This window comes from Plasmopara halstedii (genome assembly GCF_900000015.1).
Source record: "Plasmopara halstedii genome assembly, contig: Scaffold_3060, whole genome shotgun sequence".
Classification (NCBI taxonomy): Eukaryota; Oomycota; class Peronosporomycetes; order Peronosporales; family Peronosporaceae; genus Plasmopara; species Plasmopara halstedii.
The window spans coordinates 1082017-1095596 of NW_020189964.1; the positions used below are offsets into that span (position 1 = coordinate 1082017).

The following is a 13580-nucleotide window of genomic DNA, read 5'->3' on the forward strand; positions in this document are numbered from 1 at the left end:
GTACGGCGGCTCCGCTGCACAATATGTGTAATTGACCCGCCTGCACAGCCCAAATAAAGGCAAATTAGGGCACCCACAGTGTGTTGAGTATATCCCATCCACTGAGCTGGGGGCCCTTGATCCTTTGAAAAAAGTGAAAAAAAACAGGCGTTATTGACTGGTGCTGTTTTTGAAATCATGAAAATCAGCCTAGTCGACGACCTCAAAGGCCGACGCATGGATGGGATCCTGATTGTGTACGTGGTCGTCTAGCTTTTGTGCTTCTTGCTCTTTGTGACGAAGTGTGCACAGAGCTTGGGCGGCATTTTCTCGAAATACCAGGCGAATGTATCCCAGACTGGCACAAGGTGGGTGCGGAGGGTAATCCAGGGTTTAACTCGCTGTCCGACTTGTTCTTCAGGACGCAAGAACACGTCTGTTTGTACATATTGGCCTGTATCATACATTAGGTGGTAATCGTTCGGGCTCGACAGAAGAATAAATGACCACAATTCTGCCATTTGCGTGAATACTTGGCAGAATTAGGAAGGAGGAGCAACTCTGGCAAAATAAATGAAAAGTGTGCCACTAGGCTGTTGGCAGATGATCTTGAGATCTATTTCTGGTCTCACCATGGTCGTGAAGGATAACCTAGCCATGGAATTACAAATCAGCATTCAAGCCTGCCAGCCAATACAACGTGCTGGCTACAATAATCTGCTTACGCTTCAGTTAAACGACTTGCGTCCATGGCTCCGCCGCGTTGACCCACAAGCAATTTTATTCACTCTGTGGGCAACATACTTGGATACATTTTTTGCACCCAATACCACTTCAGTTTTGTGTCGGTGTTACCTGTTTCTTTTTCATGAGATAATACATAATACCTGACGTTGCAAGTTTGTAATCTTGTGGCGTATTCAATGTGCAGATGAAGATATAACTATAAAGATGTTACGTTCTTTTCTAAGCTCAGGTAGCCACGTGCACGATTAACTTTGCATTTGCAGAAATGTAGCGCTAGACCGGCATACAATTGCTTTGAAAGTCTCCCCAACGAAGTTTTGGAGAGATAGGCGATACCTCTATATTTCACATGAAATGAATTCTCACTACGACGCCGCAACGATGTAAACTGCAGGTTAGCGTTGTGTCTCAACTGACAAGAAAACCAACATGATTGGTGCTAACAGAGATATATACTCCAGTATATGGTCATCCAATTCAAAATTATGCTTTAAAAGGGAATGTGCGCAAGTGTGCCCGGAGCCTTCATCTATTCGGTGCGTGCTGACGTTTAGATAAATGCCGCATACTCACATAAATGCCCTTCAGGTTAGAATTCGCCATCAGATTTCTTGATCGAAAGTCACTCAGTCGAGTCGGCTAAAAATGTTATAGTGAGGGCACTTTTGGATACTAACAAACTGATCGTTGCGTAATTCGACTTTACGACAGTGCTTCCATTTTTATCACTTCAACCTGCACAACTTTAGGTATAGAGCGCTTTTTTCAAGATAGCAAGCAATGAAAAGATCGCCCTCACATGCACCTCTGACTACGTCTGTTTCCGGCTTTGACAACCTAAAAGCGCCATCAAATCGCGTGGCACTCAAACGATGGTTTGTTTGAAATTTGCGTCACCTGTCTAACCCCAAGTGCTTAAGTTTAACATTCTGAGCAAGAATCACAACAGAAACGACCGCTAATGTTTGTCGAAGTTAATAAAACATGAATTTGAAAAATGTAGAAGTGCATTCAGCAGTTTTTGAATAGAAATTCACCAAAGTTTGCAGGATGGATGATTTGTATAGAGATCTGAGCGCTTTTACTTAGTGCTTCATGCAAGTATTTCTCACTTGGCATTTGAGATACATTTATAGAATTTCATACCCATGTGCCGTAACACTATTAGCCTGACACCAGATACGAAAGCGAAACTCCTTCGTCACTTCTCACTATGCTCATACTCAGAGATTGACTTCACTTGGGACTTTTCGCCTTTGATCCGCCAATTTCAGCTGAACTCTGAACTTTCTTTTTCTTACACGCTGCCAGCTTCATCAGAACTTTGCACTCTTCTTCTCATCTGTGATCGCATAATGGACCAAGGAGCTTCAGGCGACTTTCGGTTGGTCCATTTAAACGACGCGCATCGCAACAGCGAAGCCGGTTACTGCAGTAATTTCATTGTTACGTCAAAGTACACTATTGTCAGCTTTCTGCCTAAGTTTCTCTTCGAAAGTTTTCGTAAACTTTCCAACCTTTATTTTCTTGTTATCTGCATCTTACAGTGTATCCCAGAGATAAGTAACACAAATGGTAATCCCTCGACATTACCCCCACTAGTCTTCATCATAGCGGTTGATGGTGTCTTTGCGATTCTTGAAGATCACAAACGCCATCAGGCCGACGATAGTGCCAATGCTAGTCCAACTCTCGTGCTGGATCGTGAATCCAGACAATTTAAATCATCTCCGTGGGCTGACGTCGTAGTGGGAGATATCGTCAAAATTTCGAATCGTGGACTCGTACCAGCTGATATACTTGTACTTGCTGTGAGTGAAACTCCAAATCAACCACCTTGCGGTATTTGCTATGTTGAAACCAAGTCTTTAGATGGAGAAACGAATATGAAGGTTCGATCCGCCATGGAGCGCACTTTAACAGACATGGGTTCAATCGACAATTTGGCCAAAATGAAAGGTGTCGTTCGGTGTGAACACCCGAACAATGCAATCAATTCCTTTCAAGGTGTGCTTGAGCTTGTTGGAAAAGATAATGCCGCGATTCCGTACGAAAGTATCATCTTACGTGGGTGTATCATTCGCAACACTGACTGGGTACATGGTGTTGTTTTAAATACTGGTAAAGACACAAAGATTATGATGAGTAATTCAGCCCCTCCATCTAAGATGAGTTCCATGGACCGATCCATCAACCAGTACACGATCGTGTTGCTATTCATTCTGGTTATTTTCAGCGCTGTTGGTGCGACAGGAGCAGTGAGTTGGAAGGCCAAAAACAAGTCTGTGTGGTATCTTGCGTTGACTGCGTCTGAAAACGGAGTTGTGTTGGACTGGCTCATCATGTTGTTCTACTATCTACTACTCATGTACCAGTTTGTTCCCATTTCGCTAGCTGTCTCTATGAGTATGGTCAAGTATCTTCAAGCGCAATTTATTCAATATGACATCAACATTTATCATCCTGACACAGACACGCCGACTCTTGTGCGTTCAATGGCGCTTAACGAGGAACTTGGGCAGATCTCTTACATTTTCTCGGATAAAACTGGCACTCTGACATGCAATGTGATGGAATTTCGAAAGTGTTCGATTGGTGGTGTCTCGTACGGCAACGGCACTACTGAAATCGGATTAGCAGCGCTCCGGCGTGCCGGAAAACCTCTCCCAAATCTAACTACACAATTAAAGGGGCCGAAAGTTCCTTATGTAAATTTTGATGGTCCAGAGTTGTTTGACGATATGAAGGGGAAGTCGGGATCAATTCAGCAAGGACGCATTGATGCCTTTTTTACACACCTTGCCGTGTGTCATACTGTCATTCCGGAACGTCACGAGAATTCGCCACACGTTACACTATCGGCTTCATCTCCTGATGAGCAGGCACTTGTTGCAGGTGCAGGATTCTTTGGGTATGAATTTGTGAATCGATCTCCTGGAATTGCTCACGTAAACGTTCGCGGAGTGAACCAGAAGTACGAAATTTTGGACGTGCTTGAATTTAATAGCACAAGAAAGCGCATGAGCACAATCATTCGTCATCCAAACGGTAAGGTTTTTTTGTACTCGAAAGGTGCCGATGTGATCATATATGGGTTACTTGCAAACGATAAGGCGACGGACACAAGTTTATCTCTTTTACAAGAGATAACCCGCCGCCACATTAATCAGTACGCGGAAGATGGACTTCGTACGCTCACGATCGCAGTTCGAGAAGTTGTGCCTTCCTATTATGCTGAATGGGCTACACGTTTTCATGATGCCCAGAATAATTTAGATGAAATTGACAAACGCAAAAAAGATCTTCCGAACGAAATTGATGCTTGCATGAATGAGATTGAGTGCGACCTTGAACTGCTCGGAGCAACAGCGATTGAAGATAAACTGCAATCAGGTGTTCCAGACACAGTCGGAAATTTAGCTCGTGCGGGAATCAAGATCTGGGTACTCACAGGCGATAAAGAGGAGACTGCCATCAACATTGGTTTTGCTTGTCAGCTTGTTGTAAACGAAATGAAGCTTTTTATCATCAATGCAAAAAATGCTCCAACCTCTGAAGGACTCGAAAATCTTCTAAGGGAAGAGATATTTATTCGCAATGCTGACGTCACGGCATACCTTGCTTCACCACCAAGTACTAGAGGTGAACTGCGCGAGTTGGCTCTTGTTATTGATGGTGAAACACTCATGTTTGCCCTTCGTGGACCTTGTCGTGCACTTTTGGCTGAATTTTCTCAGTATTGTAAAGCCGTGATTGCTTGCAGAGTTTCACCGGCTCAAAAAGCTGAAATGGTCGCTTTGATCAAAGAATTTGTTCCTGGTGTTCGAACCCTAGCGATTGGAGATGGGGCAAACGACGTTTCGATGATCCAAGAAGCTCACATTGGAGTGGGTATTTCAGGTCAGGAAGGTATGCAGGCGGTGAATTCGAGCGACTACGCTATTGCACAGTTTCGCTATTTGCAGCGATTGTTACTCGTGCACGGTCGTTGGAATTACCGGCGTATGGCGCAGTTGGTACTTTACATTTTCTATAAAAATATTCTCTTTACCGCTGCTCAGTACTGGTACACTCTCCTGTGTGGCTTTTCTGGCCAAAAGTTCTTTTTAGAAAGCGGCTCTCAGTTGTACAACATTGCATTTACAGCTATTCCCATTGTCGCAGCTTCAATATTGGACCAAGATGTTAGTGATGAAGTCGCTATCACTTATCCCAAACTTTATCTCACGGGGCCTCGCGATGAAGACATCAACACCCACTCTTTCTCGCTTTGGGTCTTAGGTGCAATTCTAGAAAGCCTCATCATAACATTCATCACAATTTACAGCTTTCAAAGCGCGGGGTATGCTGGATCAAGTCCAACAATGTGGCTGGAGGGGTTTATGGTCTTTACTCTTGTCGTGTCCGTCGCTAACGTCAAGCTCATCATGTATCAAAATAGTTTCCACTTTCTTAATTGTATCCTATACATTGGGTCATTGCTGGCCTGGCTCCTTATCGCCTTGATCTGTAGTCACGTCTATTTTCTCTCGGATCTCACGTGGGAGTTAATGCTAGACCAAGCCTTTGGGCTCTCGGCTTTTTGGCTGATTTTCATGCTAGCTCCCGTGGCTACGCTCCTGTACACTCATTTACTGAACAGTATTCAGTCTACATACTTTCCAGAGTACTGGCAACTCGCAAAGGAGGTTATGAAGTTTAAGCTTGATTGCAAGCTCTTGGAATGGAATGACAATAGTGATGCGTCAGTGGCGACACCAGCTCGACTTCCTTGTGCAAAAAATCCCGCAGTTAAAAATGGTTCTGTGCTTCCAACGAGTAGTCGACCCAAGCCACAACATAGGACGACGATGCACAGAGGATATCATGGTTTTGCTTTCTCGAAAGATGGTTACGCTGGAGCTGCTGAGACACGATTGCTCATGAACCGGAACTCTATCGTTGGTTCAGTTAAGTAAGTGATGTTACCTCTACCAAAATTATGAAAACATGTCCTACTTTGTTCAATCTCCGAGGTGCAGCAGGCACTACGTTTCCTCTTCCAGCATATCCAATTCGAGACAAAAGTCTTGAGTATGGAGGAGAGAAAAAGAGCAGCTCATCGATCGCACGATGCCTTCCCTCTATCGTCGTAGCTGTTTGGGATTCAAAAACATCACTTCGCCGAAGGAATAGCCTAACATATAGGGTATAGCACCCATCGGCATCACGTCAGCCAAGTTGGCTGGTGCAGCGATAATGATAATATACCTGGCTGCGATTCTCTCTAGTCGTATCCGTCGGTCCATTTTCGAATATAGTGCTTCCTGTCGTCTAGTACGTCGTCTTTTAGTCTTTTGATACCTTTTCAGAAACAGACGTTCACTCTTCTCAGTAGCGTCAATTAGAACTAACGCAAGGTGGTGGGGGCTACAATCTATCCTTTGCGCAGCGCCACGCAGATTTCTGGCAAGATGAAGATTTTTCATTCTACAGGCCACTTCTGCGTCGTGCTCTTGCTGCTGCTGACGTCTGATCTTTTCAAATTCATGAGCTACTACGGAAGCTTTGTGCTGCGTTTCAGCCTCGGGATGTGCACGTGTAGATACCTTATGGATCGCTCGCTTGGCTTGCCTTTGTATGCTTGTTCGCTGCACCACCAGCCGCTCATACAAACGGTTAAAGTCGTCGCCATTTCTCCCTGCCATTCCTAAATTTTGATTTAAAAATGCCATTATGTTTTACATCGACAAACACTGGCCAAACCATGTTTTGTCTATCGAAGCTGCTTAATGGATTGACTGTTGCGCCATTGCGTCCGCGGTCGCTTAAAAGCCTCCCATCAATGCGTGCGTTAAGTGTACAAAAACACGGAGATGATGATGATGTGGAGCTCGAAGTGGACGATCAAGAGTTACACTGGAATGATCTGGACAAACTGAACGAAAATGTGAGCTATAATGTGGAGGAGCACGTGAAGCAAAAGGTACGCATACGTCGCGCACAGCACTCGAAGCGCCGCTTTGTCGACCGCATTCGCATCAAGGCCACAGGTGGTCACGGTGGCAACGGTTGTGCGAGCTTTGTTGCCGAGTCAACGACGCGTAAGCGTCCTAATGGAGGACACGGCGGTGCAGGAGGTGACGTGATAATTGAAGCCAACGATAAAGTGCAGAATTTAGCAAATGCTACTCATCATTTTAAAGGTGAATCAGGCACCAACGGCATGCGTACGTCCTGCAATAAATCTGATAATTTAATTGAGCGCAGTGCTGACTGTTGTATTCGTCCCTTTGCTGCAGCAAACGATTCTGCTGGAAAGAGAGGCAAGTATTGTTACGTTAAGGTTCCATGTGGCACACTCGTTAAGCGTGTCGAACGTTACGAGCGTGAAATGGATACTGGCGAGTATGAGGTTGTGGACAGAATGGAGGTTGTGGCTGACCTGGACAAACCAGGTACAACTTTTTTGGCTGCAAAAGGGGGTAAACCTGGACTAGGTAACCGCATTTTGGCTGGCAAGACGACCAAATCTGGACGACTACGCAAACTAATGCCTGAAAACAAGACGAGAGGGTCGCCTGGTACATCGCAGTATTACGAGCTGGAGCTCAAAACCATTGCTGATGTTGGACTTGTGGGATATCCTAATGCTGGCAAATCTACCTTGCTCAGTGTGCTGAGTCGTGCTACTCCTGCGATTGCACCATACCCTTTTACCACACTTCATCCGTACGTGGGCATTGTGGAGTTTCCAGACACATATCGGCTGAGTGTGGCGGACATTCCAGGACTGATTGATGGTGCGCACCGCAATGTCGGTCTAGGACACGACTTTTTGCGCCATATTGAACGAACAAAGGTATAAATTAGTGTCAAGTGCTCTGTGAGGGTACTAATGGGTGTGATGCACAAATCGTAGATTTTGATGTATGTGCTTGATACAGCAGGTTCTGAAGGACGAGATCCTTTAGTTGATTTCAACCACTTACAACGAGAGCTGGAGCTGTACGCTCCTGGAATTTCCTCGCGGCCTTCTCTTATCGTTGCGAACAAGATGGATGAGCAAGGAAAGTTTGGAAGTGTCCTCTTCGATTGTTAGCTCTAGTAACACTGTGGTGCTGTGTAACAGGCGCTGAAAATAATGTTCACAGGCTGCGACAATCAACCGATCTCGCTGTACTTCCAGTCAGGTCAGTGCTGAACGATTGCCATGATTCAAAAGCGTGAATTCTAAGTTTTTACCTTGGCTTACAGCGCATTGCATAGAGTCGATATTGATACGGTAGCGCGCACACTTCGATGGATGATTGAGAACGATAGCTAGAAAAAGGCTTTACAAAAAAGTCAACCAAACGTGCTCATAGTATTAGAAAGCCATTCTTCTCGCATAGATTGAATGCAAATTCTGAAGCATCTAAATTCTTGTGACATGCTCGGCTCGCTGTTTTCATCGTGATATCGAGTCCAGAAAGCGTTAACATTAGCTAAAGTCAGGCAACAAAACTTTTTTAATCTATGTGTGGCGTAACAATATCTAGCATCCAAACTGTCGCTGCGCCTGAAGTCATTGCACTATGAAGCATAACGCAGGTAACTGTAACCTTATGTTTATCAACTTCTCTGGTGAGCTAACGCATGGTATTAAGAATACATCAACTGGTAAATTACTTCAGCAAGTATATATGTTCTTTCAGTCTTTTAGCCATTACACATTATGCCGCTATAACATTTTGCTAAAGCAAATTTTAAAACTTCAAGGTGTGGACGCGGTCATTCTTGGTCAACGAGAATTTAGCGTTCAAGTAGGCCTTAAGGAACGGCTCAGCATCAAGCTTTTTCAGCAGAACCGAGTCCACAGCCTTCTGGTCCTGCTTGCGCTGCTCTGGGATGACGGGAGCCTAAAACGAAAAATAACAGCAACATAGTCAGCGTCTAATAGGGAGCTTATGTGCCGAAGCAAGCGATCCCAAGCGCTCAAAGGACGTGGTAGGTGTCTTATAAAACATTATTCCTCTCAATCCGTCATGCTATAAAGAACCAAATTTGTTCAATACCCTCAGCCTCCAATGCATGACAATCACACATTGTAGAAAGACCGTGTAGTAGGTATTTCGAAATTGACCAACCGAAATGGGACGCTCACATGGGCCGTAGATATAGATAAAAGCCAAAGACTTACCGCGCTTGACTGTGCAAAAAACTGATCCTCTTTGTTCTTCTTGGCAGCTTTCTCCTTGGCAAAGTAGGCGTCATCGATGGCTGGAAGATTCAGCCCCTCGATATTTACCTTTGTCGAAGTAGCAATCACGTAAGACTGGTTCACACGACGAATGGGTACGCCGTTGACTTTGTACGGACCTGAATTAATCCATCAATTACACAGCGTCAGTTCGCCTAGAACGAGTTGATGCTATACTGCCCTGGAGCCATTATCCCTCAGGTCTCATAATCATATAAATCTTTAGCATGAATTCATCTTTGCTATCCACTGATACTAACAAGTGTCAGGGATCCCAGACTATCCACAACATGAATCTCCTCATTAAAAAGAGACGCAAGTCGCGAAAAGCCATAAGACTTGGCACACATCAGCACCAATAGATAGGCACGGACGGCGAAATGCTTCTCGCATTGTCAAGTTTGCATCACTGGAATGTTGGCTCCAGACATTGAAAGATCTTTCTGCTGTAACTTACCAGTAACGAGCAATAGACCTGAAGCCAATTGCTTAAGGAAGACGACACGCTTGCCACGAAAGCGACCAGTAAGTAGAATTAAAATTGTGCCTGGTGTGATAGACTTTCGCAGCTTCGCAGTCTTTACACTGTTGCGCTTTGTCTTGGCTGACTTAAGTGGCTTAGGGATGAAGTCAGCAGGGTACCACTTTCGAGTCGTTGCTTTCTGCTTGGCAACAACCTTCTTTTCGCCACCCTTTTTAACCATCATACCGCGACCATTCTTCTTTGAGAGGCTATTGCGTGAGATGGCGTTGATGCCACGGGCGAGTACAACGTTAGAAGTCTTGGAAACGGCCATGGTGAAGGATAGAAAAGAACTGAAGGTGTTCGAGGGCCAACCGTGGCCAACACTATCAGATGGTGTGGCACACAGCACTCTAATACGAATAACGTAACCGGTCAGGGTTAGGAATACTTATTGTTCGAAGCATCAAACAACAAAATTATCAAACGTTATTACCAGGATGGGTAAGCGCAAGGGTCGTCGTCGAAAAGCCTCATTGAAGTCATACGGATCTGCAAATGCTGGGCTACCGGATCCTTCGTACGCGCGAAATTGCTGTGATGGTTTCAATAGCGACGAGGGGAAAACTACTGTGTCCGGATCGAGCGGTGACGACGACGAAGAAGTGATTGATGCGCAGGCTGACGCTATCGATAGTTGTGCAAACAAAGAGAAAATGAAAATGGGCAGCTGCTGCAAAAGAAAGAATGACGAGAAGATGGATGAAAGCTGCTCTTTCAAAAACAAGTCAAACTGCAACGAGAAGAGAGCTGAAATCATGAAGACTGATGTGAAGGTCGTCCACATATCCACGAATATAGACAATTTTTGTGATCAAACTGGTTCGAAGCCATTAAATTGCTGCTCGTCAAAGCAGCGTGCAACTTTAAATGATCCGGATGTATCAGCGATAGACTTTCAAAAGAAATGTTGTGCGTCGAGAGTGGTCCAGGCATCGAGTAGCCCTTACTGCTACGTATCCAATAGAATAGCTATTAATGCAAATGATCGTAACATTTGTGAGTCAAACAAAACGACATCATTGTCTAAATGTTGCTCGAAAGCAGCGAGTATTAAGGCCGACGCTGACGATTGTTGTGGAAACCGAAACAAGGTAAAGACGTCGAAGCTCTACATGTCTAATTCTCAGACGCCTTCTCTTGGTAATTGCTGCTCATCTCCTCTTATGGCTAATCAAGAGCCCTCAAATTCAGGTTGCTACTCAATTGGTGCGCAGGATCTGTCACCTCCTGAGAGATCTTCGAGTTTCTTAGAGCGATTGATGGAGTTTCGTCGTGATCGTGGGGCTTCTCTCGAGAAACAAAGGTTCCAGTCTACAAATTTAGGACCAAAGACTAAATCAAATGAGTCACTGGAAGTTCTTCGCTTGAACATTAGTGGAATGACGTGCAATGGCTGCTGTACGCGCATTGAAAAGTTTATGAGTACTCAGCGAGGAGTCACGGATGTCAATGTGAGTCTGCTTACAAGTCGTGGAGTGTTTTGTTTTGATCCGCAACTCGTCACGGCAAAAACTATTGAAGACACAGTGGCTTCCTTGGGATTTGAGCCAAGTGTGCTGTCCAGTGACGATCTGGTGAGTGTCATGCTATATTTTGGCCAACCCGAGAGATCGATACAAGCTCAGAAGCTGGCACTGGCAATCTCCGGTGTCGTTAGAGTAAAAGACGTAAAAAACCAGAAGGCTCTCGGCAAAGCACTAATAGTCGAGTACAATCCCGACCTCATAGGTGCTCGACGAATATGTAATTACTTGTCGCAAGAGCTAGGGTCTGCCGTACAAGCATCAACTCCAAGAACGCCATCAGTTCGTGCGAGTGCGGAAGAAATGCAACGCATCGCTAAGCACTTGCTCTGGAGCAGCTTGCTGTCGCTACCAGTTATACTCATCGAGTTTGTTTTGCCGGTCCTTTACCCATCGTCTCGTACTAATCTAGAAGATGTAGGATTTTTTGGCTCTGCAAACCGCTTGAGTATAAAGGATGCGGTGGAATTAGCATGCGCGACGCCGGTGCTTTTCCTCATAGCGCGTCCCATTCACGAGAGCGCCTTTTTGGCTCTGCGTTACGGTGGGCGCGTTACCATGGATGTCCTCATTTCGCTGAGTGCTTGCACAGCGTACGCTTTTTCCATCTTCACTGTTGTTTCTGGTGCGATCGCAAAATCTCAACCACAAGATTCTCAAGCGGATCAACTAACAAAGTTGCCTGAGCACTCAGCTCAAGACGACTCGCTACGAAAGAATACATTCTTTCAAGTCACTGTGTTCCTGGTTACTCTCATTCTCGTTGGTCGGTTCATTGAAACACTAGTCAAAGCTCGTGCATCGAACAGTGTGGATTCATTGCTGCGGATGCAAGCTAAGACAGCCATTTTGCTCGAAGAAGGGGACGAAAAAGAGTTATACATTGACGTGGCGCTCGTGGAACGTGGTGATCTGCTCAAAGTCCTTCCTGGAACACGCATACCAACGGATGGCGTTGTTGTCAAAGGCGCTTGTGTTTTGGACGAGTCCATGGTGACGGGTGAAGCTCATAAAGTAGCTAAGGAGCCTGGGGACATCGTCATTGGTGGATCTATTAATTTTCATGGTGTTTTAATCATGCAGGTGAGTCATACCATTCATGAATCTATGCTGGCACGCATGGTCCGACTTGTAGGGGAAGCACAGGCCTCTCGTGGTTTGCGCCAGAGCGTTGCAGATGCCGTGGCTGCTTATTTTACAACATTCATCATTATTCTCGCGGGTCTGATATTCTTAGTGTGGTATTCGCTTGCTATGTACGGTCAAGTTGAAACACAAGGGTGGGCGCCTTTTCCGTTTGCACTGCGCTTCGCGATCACAGTGCTAGTCATCAGTTGCCCTTGTGCAATCAGTCTTGCTGTGCCGACAGCAATTATGATTGCGACAACTAAAGGTTCTCAAATAGGTATTCTTTTCAAAGGAGGTCGCGCCCTAGAAGCATTTGAAGAAGTTAATGCCGTTGTGTTCGACAAGACAGGAACACTCACAAGTGCGCAACTTGAGGTCTCCAGTGTCTTTACACTGCAGACATCTATGACCGAATCACAGCTTTGGAGCTTTGTCGCTGCTGTTGAGAAGAGCAGTGAACATTCCATTGGTAGAGCTCTTCTAGCACACGCAATAACCCATCTTCAAGGATCACAAGTCGACGAGGCTGAAATATTTGAGGCCATACCGGGATGTGGTGTTCACTGTACAGTACGAGGTGTCGATGTGCATCTCGGCTCTCTTGTTTGGCTAAGACAGCAGACGTATGCTGGCTCCCGCACTTTAAATGTTCCTCCCGAGTTCATTTTAACAAACAAACGATTCCAGTCTGAAGGCAGCATTGTGGTCTTTGTTGTTGTTGACGGTGAATTAGTATCGGCGATCGCACTTCGAGATACATTGCGTCCGGAAGCTAAGCGTGTCATCGAACAGGTGAAGCGCTACGGAATTCAACCATGGATTCTGACTGGTGATCAGCGCGGCACGGCCAAGACTGTGGCGGCGACATTAGGCGTGCCCGAAAGCTCGGTGCTTGCTGAGTGTCTACCGCATCAAAAGGTTGACAAGGTGCGCTTACTTCAAAGTTTAGGGCTGCGCGTCGCGTTTGTAGGGGATGGTGTGAATGATGCTCCAGCGCTGGCAACAGCAGACGTAGGCGTTGCACTTGGTGCTGGAACGGATGTAGCGCTTGACGCTGCAGACGTTGTCTTGGTCAAAGATGATCTTCGCGATTTACTTAATGCTCGAGCGCTTTCAAACGCAACTAACCGACGTATTAAGCACAACTTTGCGTGGGGATTTATGTACAATCTGCTGATGATGCCGATTGCTTGTGGGGCATTGTATGCTCCTCTCGGGATATGGATTCCTCCAGCTCTCGCTGGATTGTCAGAACTATTATCGTCCGTGCCGGTGATCCTCTTTTCATTGCTACTTAATCGCTGGAAGCCGCCATTCGGTGGTGACTGGGGACTTAAACAAAATCACCTAACAATCGACGTTATCGAGTCGACGCCTCTGCTGTCGAAGCATGGTTGAGTGGAGCTACAAGTTCAGGATGGAAAAAAAGCAAAATGGTTTTCTGATATGTTTTATT

The 13580-nt window shown here is 45.5% G+C and overlaps 6 protein-coding genes across 6 annotated transcripts in view; 4 read left to right on the forward strand and 2 right to left on the reverse strand.

The window, feature by feature from the left end:
- PHALS_06740 (triosephosphate isomerase glyceraldehyde-3-phosphate dehydrogenase) overlaps positions 1–1369 on the forward strand; it is a gene marked incomplete at both ends in the record, with an annotated part of 4407 nt that extends 3038 nt beyond the window's left edge. The window contains 4 exons of the mRNA XM_024720084.1: positions 189–236; positions 292–347; positions 1224–1262; positions 1315–1369. Coding sequence (XP_024585319.1) covers positions 189–236; positions 292–347; positions 1224–1262; positions 1315–1369 — 198 coding nt within the window. The remainder of the gene's footprint in view (positions 1–188; positions 237–291; positions 348–1223; positions 1263–1314) is intronic.
- A 712-nt stretch (positions 1370–2081) lies between these two features.
- On the forward strand, positions 2082–5684 carry PHALS_06741 (hypothetical protein F443_16459; the record flags this gene model as incomplete). Its single annotated transcript, XM_024720085.1, has 1 exon — positions 2082–5684. One exon carries the CDS (start codon positions 2082–2084, stop codon positions 5682–5684), a length of 3603 nt encoding a protein of 1200 aa, XP_024585320.1.
- Positions 5685–5849: 165 nt separating this feature from the next.
- On the reverse strand, positions 5850–6440 carry PHALS_06742 (uncharacterized protein; the record flags this gene model as incomplete). The annotated part of the gene is made up of 1 exon (XM_024720086.1): positions 5850–6440. One exon carries the CDS (start codon positions 6438–6440, stop codon positions 5850–5852), a length of 591 nt encoding a protein of 196 aa, XP_024585321.1.
- A 32-nt stretch (positions 6441–6472) lies between these two features.
- On the forward strand, positions 6473–8032 carry PHALS_06743 (obg family gtpase; the record flags this gene model as incomplete). Its single annotated transcript, XM_024720087.1, has 5 exons — positions 6473–6935; positions 7008–7567; positions 7628–7779; positions 7860–7898; positions 7963–8032. 5 exons carry the CDS (start codon positions 6473–6475, stop codon positions 8030–8032), a joined length of 1284 nt encoding a protein of 427 aa, XP_024585322.1.
- A 421-nt stretch (positions 8033–8453) lies between these two features.
- On the reverse strand, positions 8454–9744 carry PHALS_06744 (60s ribosomal protein; the record flags this gene model as incomplete). The annotated part of the gene is made up of 3 exons (XM_024720088.1): positions 8454–8606; positions 8888–9066; positions 9405–9744. 3 exons carry the CDS (start codon positions 9742–9744, stop codon positions 8454–8456), a joined length of 672 nt encoding a protein of 223 aa, XP_024585323.1.
- Positions 9745–9910: 166 nt separating this feature from the next.
- On the forward strand, positions 9911–13522 carry PHALS_06745 (copper-translocating p-type atpase; the record flags this gene model as incomplete). Its single annotated transcript, XM_024720090.1, has 1 exon — positions 9911–13522. The coding sequence occupies one exon, from the start codon at positions 9911–9913 to the stop codon at positions 13520–13522; it is 3612 nt and encodes a 1203-aa protein (XP_024585324.1).
- Positions 13523–13580: the final 58 nt, after the last annotated feature.